Source organism: Anarhichas minor, unplaced genomic scaffold (genome assembly GCF_050575085.1).
Source record: "Anarhichas minor isolate MPS153535 unplaced genomic scaffold, ASM5057508v1 ptg000021l, whole genome shotgun sequence".
Taxonomy (NCBI): domain Eukaryota; kingdom Metazoa; phylum Chordata; class Actinopteri; order Perciformes; family Anarhichadidae; genus Anarhichas; species Anarhichas minor.
In genome coordinates, this window is record NW_027466467.1 from 1360079 (window position 1) to 1377477 (window position 17399).

Consider the following 17399-nt stretch of genomic DNA (forward strand, 5'->3'; position numbering starts at 1 on the left):
CTGTGCAATGTGTACATTGTGTACGGCTTTTTTTACATCATCCTCACTGAAATAAATTTTTATAAATGTTCTTATTTTATTTTTTATTATTATATTCAAGTATTTAATTATTTGTTTTTTATCTTTACTTTTTATTGCCTGTCTCTGCGCTACATTTAATGTTAATTTTAGGGATAAATAAAATAACATTTATCTTATCAATCAGCAGCATATTAATATAAGGACTCCTTAAGGACTTGCCAAATAATTCTTAATATCTGGTGTTTCAAAATAATGTTTTGCTTGATTACAATTGTCATATAGATACAGGTACGTACATGAAATGTGACCTCTGCGTTCGACCCATCTTAATCATTTTAGGAGCGTTGGGCTGCTGTGTTCACTGTCTCACTCAAGGACACTTCCACATGCATACAGTAGGAGCCGGGAATCGAACCTCAAACCTTGTGGTTCAAAGACGGAGCAGAAAGTAAAGAAGCAAATATATCAAATCCTAATTGTAATTGAATCAAATTGGATGGGATGGAAGAATGGACTGTGTGTTTGAATTCGTGTCAAATCGTCTCCACTCGCTCATTCCTCTGAATCCTCTGTTCAGCCTCAAACCACAAGCTGCTCACTAATGACCGTGGGTTTTTCTAATGAGATGTTCACCAATAACATTCTTCCGGCCATATCGTCAATATTGCATCACTTCATTTGTTCCTAAATGGAGCTGTCAGACCGAGCAGAGCAGCCGCTATCGCTGTGACTCGACGACGTTTTCTTAAAGTCAAACCACCACATCCGTCTCATCCAACCCCGAGCTCTCAGGTCTCCATCCATCCATCATCTCTTTCCACTCCTCCCTCCTGGTTCAACCAATCCTCGGAGCATGTCATCATACCGCTCCACCTCAGCCACGGCCTCCGCTCCACCTCCGATAAATCAGTGAACCCATCAGATAAGGCGTAGTCTGGTGAGAGAGAATTGAAAGAGAAGATTTGAGGCCCAATCGTCCCCCCCGTTTATTGTCAAACGCCATCTATTAGAGAATATATCCGCCACCATGGATACTGGGCACAGTAATGTAAAAGGCCCCCAGATCACATTGTGGTGGTTTGGTGTCTCTTTGTAGTGGTTCTTGGGTCTGTTTGTGGTGGTTTTACATCTCTGTGGTTGCTCTGCATCTCTTTGTTGCGGTTTTGTATCTCTTTATGGTAGTTTGTATATCTTTGGCTTTTTTGCTTCTTTTTGTGGTGATTTTGGGTCTGGTAGTGGTTTTGCATCTCTCTCTGGTGTATTTGCATCTCTTTTTTGCAGGTTGTTTGCTGGTTGTTTTGAATTGTTTTGTAGTTTTGCGTCTCTCTGCAGTTTATTTGCATCCGTTTGTTGTTGTCTTGTGTCTGGACATTTTGCAGAGTTATCGTTAATCTCTCTGGGGTTGCTTTGCATCTCTTTGTTGTTGCTTTGCATCTCTTTGTTGTTGCTTTGCATCTCTTTGTTGTTGCTTTGCATCTCTTTGTTGTTGCTTTGCATCTCTTTGGACATTTGCCATCTGTTTGTTGTTGTCTTGTGTCTCTTTGTGGACATTTTGCGTCTCTCTTCAGTAGTGTTGTGTCTCTTTCTGCATAATTTTACAGGCACAGGACCAGGGGCCCCCTGAACCCCTTCGGCCCCTGGTCCTGTGCCTGACTGCCCCGTTCAGTAATCTATCCATGTCAACAACAGCGAGCTGTGAGGAGAATAAAACTAGTCTTGAGAGGACGTTGGTTTAATTTATAGCATAGCTTGCAGTCATTTGTATGAAATAGATTTTCACTGCCTAATGATCCGATTAGGAAACAATGCAGTGAAAAATTCTGTTCCGGTCTTATTCTACATGCGGACGGCCAGATTTACATCGTCACAGTATCCATCACTCACAGTGTAAACCTCGAGCAGCTCGAAGCCAAAATTTAGAATCTAGAATTCAAATTACTTTGAAGCAAAATAATGTCGGAGCCCCTTCCTCCCAGCTTTCCAAATGGGTTAATTAAAATGTTCATTGTAACTGGAAGTGTGCCATTGAATTACATGAGGTCATTCATATTTAATTGGCAGCTGGGTCATTACTTAAAAGTTTGAGTGGGTTTGGCCCCTTCACCCCGTCTCTCCTCTACAATATCCCTCCTCTAATGACCTCCTCTCTCCTCTCCTCTTCCCTTAAACTCTGTCCTCATCTTCCCCGTCCACCTCTTTCATCTTTCCTCCTCTCCCTCACCTGTGCTGCACCTCCCCACTCTTCTCTGTTTCAGGAGACAGCGAGGTGAGAATCGAGGGCGATGTAGGACAAATGAATTAACAACATCAGATTAAATAGGATTACTCCACTCAGTGACTTGGTGCTCCTAATGAATTATGTAAGCACAAAGAGTCCTGACCAGATTTAATGACATGCCACTGATGATGAGCTGCTGCTGCTGCTGGTGTGTGTGTGTGTGTGTGTGTAGTGTCAAATATTAGAGGGCAGAAATCGGCTAATATGCTTCGTCAAGGAATAAAGTGATGGATTGGGGAAAATAAATGCAAATGGAGCCGTGTGTGTGTGTGTGTGTGTGTGTGTGTGTGTGTGTGTGTGTGTGTGTGTGTGTGTGTGTGTGTGTGTGTGTGTGTGTGTGTGTGTGTGTGTGTGTGTGTGTGTGTGTGTGTGTGTGTGTGTGTGTGTGTGTGTGTGTGTGTGTGTGTGTGTGTGTGTGTGTGTGTGTGTGTGTGTGTGTGTGGTTTTGCATCTCAGCTCTATGAATCAGTCGACAGCGACTTACCTAACACCTCGAGCAGTACCCACTTGAGGCGACCCTCAAGTGGGTGCAACGAGGTATTATTAGGATTTATGCAAAGAACAAAGTATAGCCCATGTATATAATCCTACACAGACATCCAGGAGCTCACGCCCACTTAGCGTTGACACAGGAAATAGCACTGTAAGGGAACACATTTCAGGATCTGCATTAGTGTGCAAAGGTGAGGAGGTGAGATATGATCCAGGAAGTACACATTCTCCTTCCTATTCAATACCTAGCATCTACATTGCCCACAATTCAACTGGACTGTGGACAGTTGGGTGGTTAGATAGGTAAGTGTTATGCTAGTAGCAGCTAATGTAGCCCGGGGCTTCTACGGCTTTTCGCTGCGTCGCGCAAAATGTGAACCGCCTACATTTTGGGCGTAGCATGAACCGCATCCTGTGTGGCAGGCGCTTTAAATACCTTCTTTGTGACGCAGTTTGCGTTGGTTCAGAGGGCTCACTGAACCCCCGAGTGGCAAGAGCCAAAAATGCATGAACGAATTTGATCAATATAACAAAATATAATAATTTATCGTAATGATGGAAAATATTGACCAAACAGGACGTTTGTGGTCTTTTTATTCACTTATAATAAGACGCTTTATGTCCACATTGAATCCAATAAATATTGGATTTGATAAATTCACTTCTGTTACGTTGCGTAAACAAACCACGTCGACCTACGTATAATATACTTGCTGCTATTGTCCTATGTGCACTTTTTAAACATGTTTCATATTGTGGTATTTACGTACAATATGGCCAACCCCAAGTAGGACACTTTGAGGCAACCTTCTTGCGATCTCCCTCCAGCTAGCTGCCACCTTATTTAAGTTTTTGTTGTGAAATGAGGAGGCATCGTAGAGATAACTTTACTAAATGAACATCATGCTGTATTGAAGAAGACTTGAAACTAGAGATTGAGACCATAAACTCATGTTTACAATGTTTACTGAGGTAATAAATCAAGAGAGAAGTAGAGTCATTTTCTCATAGACTTCTGTACAACCAGAGGAGTCGCCCCCTGGTGGACACTAGAGAGAATGCAGCTTTAACACACAAAGCATTGGCGTCACTTTTCAGAACCAAAGTTTGCCGCCTGAGAAAGATACAGCAAACATCTTAATTACCACGTTCCTCATACGGACAGACATTCTGTACATGTGACACAGTTACACCTCATGGCCGACTCTTCATCTGGCACAGTCTATCTGAATGCTGATGCACCGCTGTGCAGATATATCGATAGTAACAATGTACACACACTCAACGACACACACAAACGTACGCGGTGACTCAGAGAGTATAACCGTGCAGTAGGTTGTAGCTTTCTGCTTCATCTACCCGTCCGTCAGCAGGCTGGGAAAAAACCAGCATGTTGATGAATGCGTGCGCCTACGTGTTTGTATTTCTGTATGAGCGCGTTTGTGTGCCAAAATGTCAGCCCCTGTGTGTGTGTGTGTGTGTGTGTGTGTGTGTGCGCGTGTGTGTGTGTGTGTGTGTGTGTGTGTGTGTGATTGTGCTGCCTGAGTGAGAGGGGAGGAGAATATCACAGAAAATGAGAGGTTGTAATGAAATCGGTGATTGCTGTACCCCGAGCTAGCAGGGTCACTGTAATTAAGGGTGTTTAGGACACGTTTCTACACCTCCCCCCCCCCACCACCACCTCTCTCTCTTTCTCTTTCTCTCTCTCACACACACACAAACACCCTATGAGGGGTGATCCATGTCATTTATCCAGCACACATCCAGCCTCTATTTCTTTTCTCTGTGCGCTGTACGACATGATTGGCACAGCCTGCATACGACTACCATTCGGTTTACGTCGAGTCGTGTTTCTTGGCCGTATCGGAGAGCTTGTAAATCTAAAAAAACAACGAATTGTTGCAAATGCATCCAATGGAATGTCTGGAGGAGAAACCACAATAGTCTTCACGTCGGCTCCATGGGATGAAATCACACAGACTAAATGCAGCAGGACTCAGCAGGTCTCTGCCTGTGTGGCTGCTGTGTGTACGTGAGTACCTACTGGAGCCTGCTGGGCCCGGATTTGGACAATGTGGCCTTCCACGGTTTTACAGCAGTCGGTGATTATAATTTTCATTTAACTATGATTTTAGACGGCTTCATTTTTTCATGTCTTTAGAATATCCAACGGTACATTTTCAGTCATTAAAGCATGCTGGCGATGGTGTTTCATTTATTGTATTTCTAGTTGTGACTGATTAATAGTTTGAGTGTTGAGGCACGTTAAAATCAAACCAAACCGCCCGACAACAGAGATGCACTGATTGCAATTTTCCCCACCGATTTATAAAAAGAAGCAAAAATCCGACCTGCAGATTCCTGTTTTCTGTCATTCTGAGATCTATAATTGACGGCAAACAAATAACATTTATGTCTCATTTCTTTCATGGAAAATTGGAATTAATTTGTATGTTCATAATAAAACATTGACTACATTACATTTCTCTCAATCCAACTAAAATAAACTTTATGTAACGTGTTTGACTTTCACAGAATTAAAAAGGAAAACATATAAATGACAACACAGCTAATGGCATTTACATCAAAACCTCTACACCGACTACATGGTGTGTGTGTGTGTGTGTGTGTGTGTGTGTCGTTACACGGCTGGCTACCAGAAACCTACTTAATTGGTTGTTATGTAATTTCATTTCCAGTAAATATCATGAAAATGTGTGCTTTCTATTTAAAAAGTGCAAACATAGAAAAATAGCAAGTATTTCCATGTTTGAAGTGGTCTGTAGTCTAAAGTTGAGGCACACTACGCGACGCGGAAGTCGGACGGTCGCTTGCTATTAGGACACGATGTTTCTGTCTGAGAAGAGACTGATCGGCCAATCAGCTGACAATCGATCGACTGGTGAGTCTTTTTCGATATTTGCGGACAAAGTCACGCAACTTTGCGTCACTCTGCGTCTTGGCGGTCGTTGGCGCTTGTGTTTAGCGCTGTCCACTTGTGATCCCATCGCCCCAACACGCATGTTAAAACCCAGTGGAAGGTCCCAGCATGTCTCATCAACGTGGTTGTTATAATCTTCTATCCACTCATACACAGATATTCATTCTCTGTTGAAAAGCTGTACTGCTGCCCCTGTGTGTCTGTGCGATGACACATCCAAACATCACACATGTTAAATCACTCACACTTGCCGCTGAGTGGCGTCCGGTCGGCGCATCCGCACCGGCCCGGGCTCTCGGTGCCATATGTGCTGTGTAGGACCTGTCAGCTCCATTTGGTTCAGGGATCACACTCGTCCAACACTGGACCAGATGTGGCCCCGCTGGCTCATTAACAGAGAACAGAGCGATCCGTCAGAGATATGGAGGCACAGTGATGAGAGAGCTGTGGGTGTAATGACGTAACACGCTGTGTACACACTTCTGTGCATTTACACACTGTTTGATCAATGTCATTAGTGTTCAGTGCTGCCCTGTTTGAGAGATACTGTGGTCGACATGGTAATTAGAAACTCGCATATCCTTTCTCTTGCACACACACACACACACACACACACACACACACACACACACACACACACATACAGTATAACATACCGAAATCCTTGAATAAGCACTTCGGCTTTGGAGCTATATTGTAAAATTCAGTGGCAGTAGACAAGTTTACATTGGCTGTACCTGGAAAATGAAGGTTTGATTGCCAGTTGCCAAAGACTATCAATGGAAGTCCCTTGCAGATACTATCCCCCAGTAGTGGAAATGGCAGACTGTGGAACAACCAAAGTTACGGGGGAAAACAAAATGCAGTGTTTCCAACTGGTTTCCACAAAAAGATGAAGTCATGCTTAGTGGTTAGGTCGGTTGCAGGGAGAGAGAGTGTTCCAGACAGAGGTGCAGGGGACTGATTCATTTTTAGAAATATATATATATACAATAATTATGATTTACGTCGAGATTTTGACAAAATTGTCAATGTTCTATTTCAGAATGACTTATTGCTTCCAACCAAAAGACAAATAAATGTGCTGTGATCCAATCCTCCATCTTTCAAAAGCTGTACTTGTGAGTTTTCTGCTAATTATCTAATGTTAGCATGCAAACCCATTAGACTAAGACGGTTAGCATTCTACCTGCTAACCGTCAGCATGTTAGCAGGTAGGTCAAAGCACCGCTGTTTCAAAGAACAGCTTGACTGTGTACTCTTTATGTGTACAGGTTCATCCCTCGCAGTGAGAGCTTCTCTCCTCGTGCAGCATCAAGCAGAAGTACTGTTGCTGTGGTTAGGGTTGTGTTATTTGAAATGTGTTCTTCTTTAATAGACACGTTCCAATTAAAAAAAGGACTCATTTCCTACGTCACAGCGTCGTATAAAAGTTTATGAAAGCGTCAACCTTCCACCTGTTTTGTACCCACACCGCTGACCCGGAGCTCCGGCCCCTCTGACAAACACTTCCTGCCTGACAAAGTGGGCCGGAAAGGCCACAGGCCACAACCAATACCGGCTGTCACAAATCACACCGACAAACACACTCATTTAATAGACAGCGGCTTTCGGCAGAAGGTCAATAAACTGCGAGTCCTCTGCCATTGAAGGGGCGCGCAAATGTCAGACGGAAATGTCAATAAGAATGTCCGGCGCATGCCGTAGCCACCCGGGCTGTTTCTCTCTTTCTGAACGACTTTGTCTACTTTCTTATTCCACTCGGGTACGGAGAAGCTTCTGGGCCCTCGAAATCAATTATGGATCCCTCCGTCGCATTGTCGTTCCTCGCTCTCACTCCTACACGCGTTCTCCTGTTCCTCCGTCCCCGCATTTCCTTCTGTTTCGCCGTCAATCTCTCTGTCTCCGGTGTCTCTCGCTTCCCTCTCCTCCTCCCCCCTTTCTATTGCCATCTGTCTTGGATCAATGCGGCTTTGGTCGCTGTCACCTTGCAGCTCGGGTCATGTTTTGCTTCTCTCAGACTGCACCATCCTCCCCCCTACTCCCCCACACACCCTCTCTCCTTCTGCCTCTGTGTCTCGGATCAATGCGGGGGTTTAGCCATTGTCACATTGTGGCGCAGGTTGTGTTTTATTGGAGCTGTCAAGGTGCTGACCTTTCCGTGTCCAGGGGAAGAAAGAGTGATGCCAGCAGGCCGGTATGATAGAAGGAGAGGGACGACCAAGCCGCTTATGAGTCTAATCTATCAAAGGGGTTCAGAGGGTGGAGGGTTTGGATCGCGGCCAAACGTTGGCCTTCAAGCACACAGCTCCTTCTTTATTCCTCATGTCACTCAATTGTATTTGTATTTATTTGTCTGTTTCTTCTCCGGGTTTTGGATCATTTACTAAATGAACATCATGCTGTCTTGAAGAAGACTTGAAACTAGAGATTGAGACCATAAACTCATGTTTACAATGTTTACTGAGGTAATAAATCAAGAGAGAAGTAGAGTCATTTTCTCATAGACTTCTATACAACCAGAGGAGTCGCCCCCTGGTGGTCAGTAGAGAGAATACAAGTACTTCCACATCGGCTTCACTCGGCAAAACCGGAGCTTGCCGTCTGGGATAAAGAACTGATATCGGGGGGGAGACTCAGGAGGGAGCCGGTGATTCTGGGGCAATAAAACCTGTAATCTCGAGTCATATTGTAGAGTCGCTAATTGTTGGGAGGAGAACTCCTTCCATTAGTTGTTTTCCCTCTGCTCTGACCGCTGATCTTTCCTGTTTAGGTACATTAAATAATCAGTCACATTTCATGCAATTAGGATCAAGCTCTATGTAATTATCAAATCACGTAATTAAAATGAAGCTCGAGGCAAAGCTGAGGACACGTGATCCGGCCGACCCGTTGACCAGCTGAAAGTCTCAGGGTTTGGGATTTGCACGACACCTCTGCAGCTTTCACAAAGCCTCACTAGCTACTAATTAAAAGTCGTTGCCATGCGCTTTTAATTTAAAACGAAGTGCAATTCATCAAATCACTTTAGTGCTGAGTGGACGAGCTGGCTGCCTTTGCGCCTCAGCACGATTCTCCTCTTGAAGCATCAATGGATTCGGTCTAATGAAGATGTTTTTTGTTTACTGATTCCTGCAGAATCCTCGCATAGCAACAGTTTGAGATACGGTGAGGTCCGATTAAGTTATAGAGTAGTGAAAGTCGGCACTTATCTTTTGTGAAAGGCAGCTAACGATGGCGGTGGTCATGGTTGGGAGAATTGTTCAACTGTTGGTTGGGGAAGATAAAGGAAGGAACAGGTCTCTGGTGTTCAAAACTGATATCGGTGATGCTCAGTGCAACTTGTGCCTCATGTGTAAGTGAGGATTTTGCAACAGCTGCAACACCTTTTTTTAAATTAAAGGTTTGTTCTGTGTATGTATTGACACGCAAATGTATCGCACAAACAACCCCGCCCCCGGTGTGTAAAGGACTCGAGAGAGAACACTTTTGTTTGTTGATGTGATTTATTTTGAGAGGTTGAGGATGAAGACCATTTCATGCTTGTTGCTCATTAAATTATTGTCCAAGTGCTGTACGCTTCATCGTAACATCTCCTAGACTCTTGGTCGTCCTTCAATCGGAGGATCGGCAGTTCAATCCCCGGCTCCGCTAGTCCATGTCGATGTGTCCTTGGGCAAGACACTTAACCTCAATTTGCTCCCGCCGGCTGTGCCTTCGGTGTGTGAATGTTGTATGAATGGCTAGTTGGAGTCCTGATGGGCAGGTGGCAGCTTGCATGGTAGCTCCTGCCGTCAGTGTGTGAATGGGTGAATGATGACATGTAGTGTTAAAGCACTTTGAGTGGTCCGAAGCCTAGAAAAGCGCTTTACAAGTTAATTTACCAAAAAGCGCCACCAGTCTGTAACGGCCTTAAGAGCGAAGGCATCAGTTTGTTGATGTGATTTATTTAATGAGATTGGGAACTGAAGTCCGTTTCATTCTTATTGCTCATTAAATGATGATTTAAGTGCTATATGCTTTGCCATAAAATCTTCCTCTGTGAGGAAAATAATGAAGTAACTTGTGCTTTCGGTAGGAATAATCTACACATAGAGTTCTTTGTTTGTAATGTGATGGTTTATGTAAGAAGCTCTGTTCTTTGCTGAAGAAGCTACCACTGCAACGTTGTTCTGGGGGTCTTGTGCGCGACACGATGCATAACAGACAACTAGTGTTAAAGCTGAGCAGCACGCCAACACATGGAGAGCTCCTCTTATTCCATTTCCTCGCTTACTGTCACCGATGACCTCGAGACTCCGAGTTGCGAAAATTTAGTGACGGTGACGACCACCGCGGTCCCCTCAGCCGTCCCAGGGACAACCGGTGTGCTGTGCAAGCTCACCGGGGATTGTGTGAACCCTCTCTCCTGCAGGCCACGGTGGAGGTTTCAGCTTTGGATGATTTTTCAGTTTAATAGACTCCAGAGAGGCAGGTAGAGGGTGAGAGAGATTCACACGCCGCTGCTTCCAGACGGATATCAAATAATACCCAAAACGACATGACTTTATATATCAAAGCATGTCAACTGGATGGAATAGGCAAACGTTAGTACAGAACAAGTACACTTGTACACGACTCTCTGCCTCCTGAAGAGAAAGCTGTGAATCATCACTTCATCGCTCAGCTTTCGGATCACGTTGGATGAAAGGCCTCCTAGCTTCAAGCACCTTTACTGGCTCCTATTTTCTTTCCTTTTCCTCCTTCCAGGCTTGTCATTTGTCTCACTGCTGGCCTGTAATTTGAGTTTACTTAGTGGATTTCCCCGTACACAGGTGTCCCTGAAGACACAAAGTGGGACAGACTAATGAACCCTGTAGAGAATGTGGATTCATCCTCCTCTTTAATGATCCAGTCAACCTTTCTTTTTTTTTTTGCGTTACGCCACTTTTTACATTTCCTTTACTTCATTCCATTTCTTTTCTCCGCTGTCAGAGTGAGAGACGCGGCGATGAGAACGCCTCCAGTGACTGCGATCAAGCTGTTCTTGCTGTCCGTCACCAGGAGGCAACATCGACATGTTTAAGAGCACTAAAAGAGAGCTGCACCATCGGGTCCTCTGTCACTGCAGATGCAATTCATTGTCTTCCTCCTGATTGGGGGAGTGGCAGTGTAGCCATGGATATGTGCACAACTATCACTGAACAACTTTGATGCAGAAGAAAACTTAAAAACACGACGATTCTCACGCAAGATCTGCGGCGTCTTTTTAACGATTAGTTCGTGGACGTTTCTTCCGGATGGACGTCAGAGATAATGATATGAGCGGGAAGTGTTGGTCACATGGAATGACATCAATATGAGTTTCATGTCTGTGTTCAAATCATAGACTGTAAGTTGATTACTTACAATAAGGCAATCACTTTTTGTATTACAAGTTTGTGGAAAATAATGTTTAAATTTGAATTGAGGAGAAATCTACAGACGCAAAAGGACCAAAGTAGGAAAAGAAACAGAAATGTGTATTTTGGATGTTTTCTTTCCACTAGATGTTGTAGAAGCAAAATAGACCAAACTCTATAAAAAAATAAAATTGGCCAGTGCATGAAACACAATGTTTCTGCTTTTGTGTCATCGCTGCAGCTCCAACTGCTGACCGTGTCGGTAAGCGGTCACATGAGCAGCCAAACTCCAAAAACGAACTTCCTGCATACTCCCGTCTCTTTCACCCTCACACAGTATCTTCACCTTCCATCTCCCGCCTCAGAGTTTGGAAACCTCTGGCTAGCAGCGTTTCTGCTGAGATGATAAATAGAATGACTTTCGTCCCCTGAATTTCTATTTCGGGAGGTGAAGGTGGTGGAGATGCCAGCCCAAATTTGGCTGGTGTAAACTATCTACACGATCCACCTGGTGAGACTTAGACGGCTGACCGTCGGTGGAGCACTGACAGAGAGCCCTGAGAGAAGATTACCTTTTGAGAGGAGCGGAAGTGACTGAGGAGTGCTTTGAGAGTCAATTTTGTCTCTTTGTGGTCATTTTGAGTCTCTTTTTCTAGCTGTTTTTGTGGTCATTTTGTATCTTTTTGTGGTCATTTTGTGTGTCTTTGAGTCGCTTTATAGTTGTCTCTTTAGTTGTCCCTGTTGTGTGTGTGTCTTTGTAGTCATTTCGTTTTCCTTTGTAGTCATTTTTTGCCTCTGTGGTCGTTTTAAATCTCTTACTGTTTGGCATGTGTCTCTTTTGGTGACACTCTGTAGTTAAAGGCCACAGAAGGGGGGGCACTTTGGGCCCCTGAGCCTGAGCCTGGTCGACTCAGTAATCCATCCATGCATGAAGTACATTCGGCTGTTCATGGGCTGAGAGTGAGTTGCATATTTTGTTCCAAAACTACAGTAGCATGTAAATCATGAAGTCCTTCTTTCACTCCCTCTCGTAGTGACACTCTTAGACGTCCTCTCGCTCTCTCTGGGAGGAAAAGGGCCTTGGAAAGTGCCTGTGTGTGTGTGTGTGTGTGTGTGTGTGTGTGTGTGTGTGTGTGTGTGTGCGTGTGTGTGGAGAGGAGAATGGTTCAGAGTAAAGCAGGAGCAGCAGGTTGAAGGTGTTTCTGGTTCCCTGAGGTTTTCATGCTGCAGGCCTCCACCTCAAATTCGACAAAAAACTAACCCACATTGTGTGTGTGTCTGTGTGTGTGTCTGTGTGTGTGTGTGTGTGTGTGTCACATCTGCAGATTCATGTGCTTGCCTGCTCTCCGCTGTGCTCTGCGAGGTTTGTGCAACAGTACCTTTGTGTTCTTGTGACTGTGTGTGTGGGCACGACGCAGCATCTATCGCTGCCGGCCAGATGAGGTGGCCTTTGTAACACCTGGAGTCAACACATTCCAGCTATACGTGTCAAGGACACAGCCACTACAGCAGCAAAGACCTCTTACAGCAACTGTTTCTCATCTCACTTTATACACCTGACCTGCCTTTTATGCCTTCCCATGAGATCATGTTGGTCCATACAGGTGGAAACCTCCGTGAAGTCAATGATTCATGTCTTAAAACCTGCATTCTCTCTAGTGTCCACCAGGGGGCGACTCCTCTGGTTGTATAGAAGTCTATGAGAAAATGACTCTACTTCTCTCTTGATTTATTACCTCAGTAAACATTGTAAACATGAGTTTATGGTCTCAATCTCTAGTTTCAAGTCTTCTTCAATACAGCATGATGTTCATTTAGTACATTATGGTCCATTTAGAGTCAGACAGACCATAAAGCAGGGGATGCTTTAGGGCGGGGCTACCTTGTGTTTGACAGGTCGCTGCCGCCACCAGAGCTGTATCATGCCGTCACTACGTCACTCAACATTACAAATATGGTAACTTCTGTTCATTGGATGCAAAAAAAACAAGATGGCAATGGCCAAATCGTCAAAATCGAGGCTTCAAAACGGCAGTCCACAAACCAATGGGGGACGTCACGATGACTACGTCCACTTCTTATACACAGTGTGTGTTTCATCCTCGTTAACAGGATGTCTCATAACTTGGACTCGAGGTTAAACTCAAGAATTAATATGCTAATTTTGACTAAAGGATATTAAGGATAAAATTATAAAGTGATGACATTTATGGATGTTAACTGCAACTCGACTGGTCGGTGAAGACATACAACCGTGAGGTGGTGATTGTAGTAATAAAACTGTTAAACTGGACCGATACCCGAGAGGATTCATGTGTGGGTTTGTAACTTTGATACCCAATATATATTTTCCACATACGTGTCGATATGTTTCTGTGTATAAGTGCACAAGTCTGCAGGAGCCATACAATGATTGATCTAGAGAGTTTTGTGGGTTGTCCCTAACAGACCTCTGAAGTCTGGATTCACAGATGAGACGGTGTGTAGAGGAAGTACGGTGAAACAGAAACGTCTTCTCCAGCACATCTTGTTGACCAAAAACATCTGAACTGTTTAATAGCATCAGATTGTTTTTAAATATATTTTATGTCCCTCCTGCATTCATAATCTGTTACGCTGTAAGAAGACGCTAATCACCGCAGTTTAAATGAGTTTCTGTTAAACTCCGAAAGTGAATAGAAACTGAAGAAAAACAAGGTCAAAGAAATAAGCTGCTGATTATGTGAAAGAAAAAGTGTTTGTGCTGCAAATGGTATTTCCAAAATCCAATTAAGTTAATAAAACCCCAATAATAATAATTATCCGTGTGTAATACACTGAGGATGGACAGGAACTTCTCTGTGAGTGTTTAACCTTCTCCACAGACGGAGCAACACTCTCCTGCATACGTCAAACTTCTTAAGCCATAATGTGAGCGTGAGTGCATCTCCACTCCCAGCAGATCAAAGGGTAATTGGAGGAACTATCTTGGGGGTGGGGGGGGGGGTTGCAAATTTAAGAGTTTCTCAGAGAATTTCCTGAGGGATGGAGTTTAATTCTGACTGTCCATTAGTGAAGAACCTTGATGGACAGAGATCAAATAATCCCTGACCTCCCACACATGTGTAATTACCACGAACACGTCGGCTCTTTGCTGCGTCGAGCTCATTTTCCAGCAAACGGGAGGAAATCCGCTCTCATCATCTCCCACATTCATTATCAGCTTCTCACATATATTAGCACTGCATGGCTCTGAACAACTTTACTTTTTACCTGAACCAAAATTTCCAGTTTAATCATTTAAGCTGTAGCTCCATATTCTAAAGACATGTCTGTTTATCAGCCAACTTGAATAAGAAAATAAGAAAAGTAAGAAAAGTTTCTCTCTTGAATTTACTTTCCTCTTTATTTCTAAACCTTCAGGTGGAGCTCGATAATGTCGCAGTGCTAGAACGCATTCATTTACTCATTAGCCTCCATACTTTGTCTTATTCATGCTTCTTATCTGTACTTGTCAGTCACAGTGCTGCTCAAGTAGATATATATATTATTAAATATATTAGTCTTTTTCCCCCTTCTGTCTGTGTTGGACGTTGTGACAGGACGGTGATATAAATATAAATGTTTACTTTTCCCTGGTGCTTTTTTAAAATAGCTTTTGTTCAGTGTTCACCAATCCAGGGGAGAGTTGCTCAGCAGCAACACTCCGCCTCATGTGTTGCATTCAGGGGGAACACGTCAGACAGTAGACCGGTGGACGAGAGCAGGACGGTAACATTGGGTGAGTTCGGTAGAGACACCGGTAACGGTAGACGGCATCGCAATCCAAAGTTAACATATTTACGTCCTCCGCGACAGAATTTAACTACCTTAAGTTTGCAATATAATATTAATAGAAAGCTGCAATTGATAGCTGCATGCATTACTAGAATGCATACATAAAATAGTTTCATTCCATTCCACATATTTTATTTCATCATCATAGCAACGTATCAAGCGTGGTTCGTTTTGCTGTTCTGCGATAGAGCGCTTCAGAGATGAGCCCTAAAACAATGAGTCAGCATTTTTTCACTTCCTGTTCCCTAGTCTCGAAGTCAGCAGTTTTTAGAACGTGTTCTTTGTTAGATGCCTGAAATAAGGTCTGTGGTTAAGACAAGATAAATGGATTTTAAAAAACATGTCAGTAAATAACCCTCTGAAGCGTGGAAGCTTCTACGTGTCTTATAAAAGGCAGTTACTAACAAGAGTCTAAATGAGAGCACTAAATGCATCACTGGAACACTAGTCCTCCTTTAGCTGAGTGGGGGTAACATGAAGTCATGTGACCGTGGTGGAGCTCCTTTATAGGCTAATGTTAGCTCCGTACTTTTGCCAATTACATTCACGCTCCAAAAATCAATCTTGAGGAACAAAACGTCTCAGTATCATAAACGTTGGTTCTCCGAAGGTTATTTTCTGCAATAATCTGTTATTCAATGTTAAAATCATACCTAACCTCCTGTTGGCCTGCACATATACGTCATCCCTGCATCAGTATGTCATCGGACTCTTCGTTTGTGTTTTCGTGCAGTCAAGAAAGTGTTGACCGCCTGATTCCACATGAATGCAGAATTATTTAGAGCACGATTGTCTTTCCAGATCCCTCACAGGATCACACTGATTAACCGTGCTTCCACCATCCTAACTCCTCAACCCCCCCCTCTGTCTCCAGATCCCTCAGATCAGCTATGCATCCACGGCCCCGGAGCTGAGTGACGACCGGCGGTACGACTTCTTCTCTCGGGTGGTCCCACCGGACAGCTTCCAGGCCCAGGCGATGGTGGACATCGTCAAGGCCATGGGCTGGAACTACGTGTCCACCGTGGCCTCGGAGGGCAGCTATGGAGAGAAGGGCGTGGACGCCTTCATGCAGCTCTCCAGGGAAGCAGGTAAGACTGGTGATGACGGGGGGTCTCCTTTGTAACCTGTTTACCAGATCCATATCTGAGCGGCATTTTGTTGCTATCAATTTTGTTCTGCTACCTCGGGGCGACTGGTTGCCCCGTCGCTCAGAGGTCCCTGCAGCCGATCGACCCGGTCGCGGCTGTTTTCTGTCCTGGCCCCACAGTGGTGGAATGAACTCCCCACTGATGTCAGGACGGCAGAGTCGCTGCCCATCTTTCGGCGCAGGCTGAAAACTCACCTCTTCAAGAAGGCCTACCCTTCCGCTTAGCACTTACCTAGCATCTACTGTATTCATACTAGCTTATTGCACTTATTGTTTTTATATTAGCTTGTGGCACTTATTGCATTCCTTTGTTTCTGCACTGTACGTTGGCTCTGGTTTATGCTCTTAGATGCTTGTTTGAGGTAGGGACATGCACTTATTACTTCTGGTGACTAGTTGTTCTCTCGAAAACCGATGTTGAATACACTTATTGTAAGTCGCTTTGGACAAAAGCGTCTGCTAAATGACTGTAATGTAATGTAATGTAATGTAGTATATTTTGAGGCTCAGAATATCCCATCGAGGGATGCGGTTGTCTGGATTTTGTGTGAGGTGGAGGCCACGGTGCTAAAGCTCTTTATTAACATGATAATGAATGCAAATTGTGACTCTGACGTGAAGTGATTGTGCTGCTCTTTAAACCCCTTTAAACTAAAAAACGTGTTTCTTAGTAAAATATGTGCCTCAGTATAAACATAAAAGAGTGTTGCATAAAACGGTTGAGTCACAGAAGCTTAAAATGAATTGATTAGTATGCAGTGATGCTGATTGCTCCCCGAATAATCTCGATGACATTTGGATCAGTCTGACGACTCCTCACATCTCTCCAGTTAGGACGGCGTTCTGACATTTATGTGCTGGCGCTTTTTTCGAGGATTATGAAAGGACGCGGCCGCTGCCAGGGCGCACAGAGGGCGCCCAAAAAACCCTTCAACTGAGCTAACACCAAACGGTCAGCCAATGTTTCCACACGGATGAGTCCTTGATCATTGATCTGTGGTGGTTTTTGAACCATGATTTGATTAAAAAAAAGAAAGAATTGCACAGCAGTCCTGCACAGTGTCACCTCGAGCAGTATTCACACTCTTTAATCCTTCAACGGGTTCTGTTTCAGAAGATATTCAGGAGGAAATCTTGGGCCGTAACCTCTGGCTGTGTTTTTAAAGGCAACTAGAAGGACGCTCAAGGAGTGTAGAGCTGTTTGCATAAGTGGAAAAATAAATCTGATCCGTGTCGTCATCTGGGAGAAGCTCATGCTGCACCCTGACACCAGGTCTCATGGATACAGGGCCAGAAGTCTTTCTGTAATCCTTCCAACAA

General features: G+C 44.1%; 1 protein-coding gene across 1 annotated transcript in view; it reads left to right on the forward strand.

Annotated features, from left to right (window-relative positions):
• The window catches only part of grm7 (glutamate metabotropic receptor 7), a 214091-nt gene that overhangs the window by 61430 nt on the left and 135262 nt on the right, over positions 1-17399 (forward strand). Inside the window, exon 2 of the mRNA XM_076096108.1 lies at positions 15804-16020. Coding sequence (XP_075952223.1) covers positions 15804-16020 — 217 coding nt within the window. The remainder of the gene's footprint in view (positions 1-15803; positions 16021-17399) is intronic.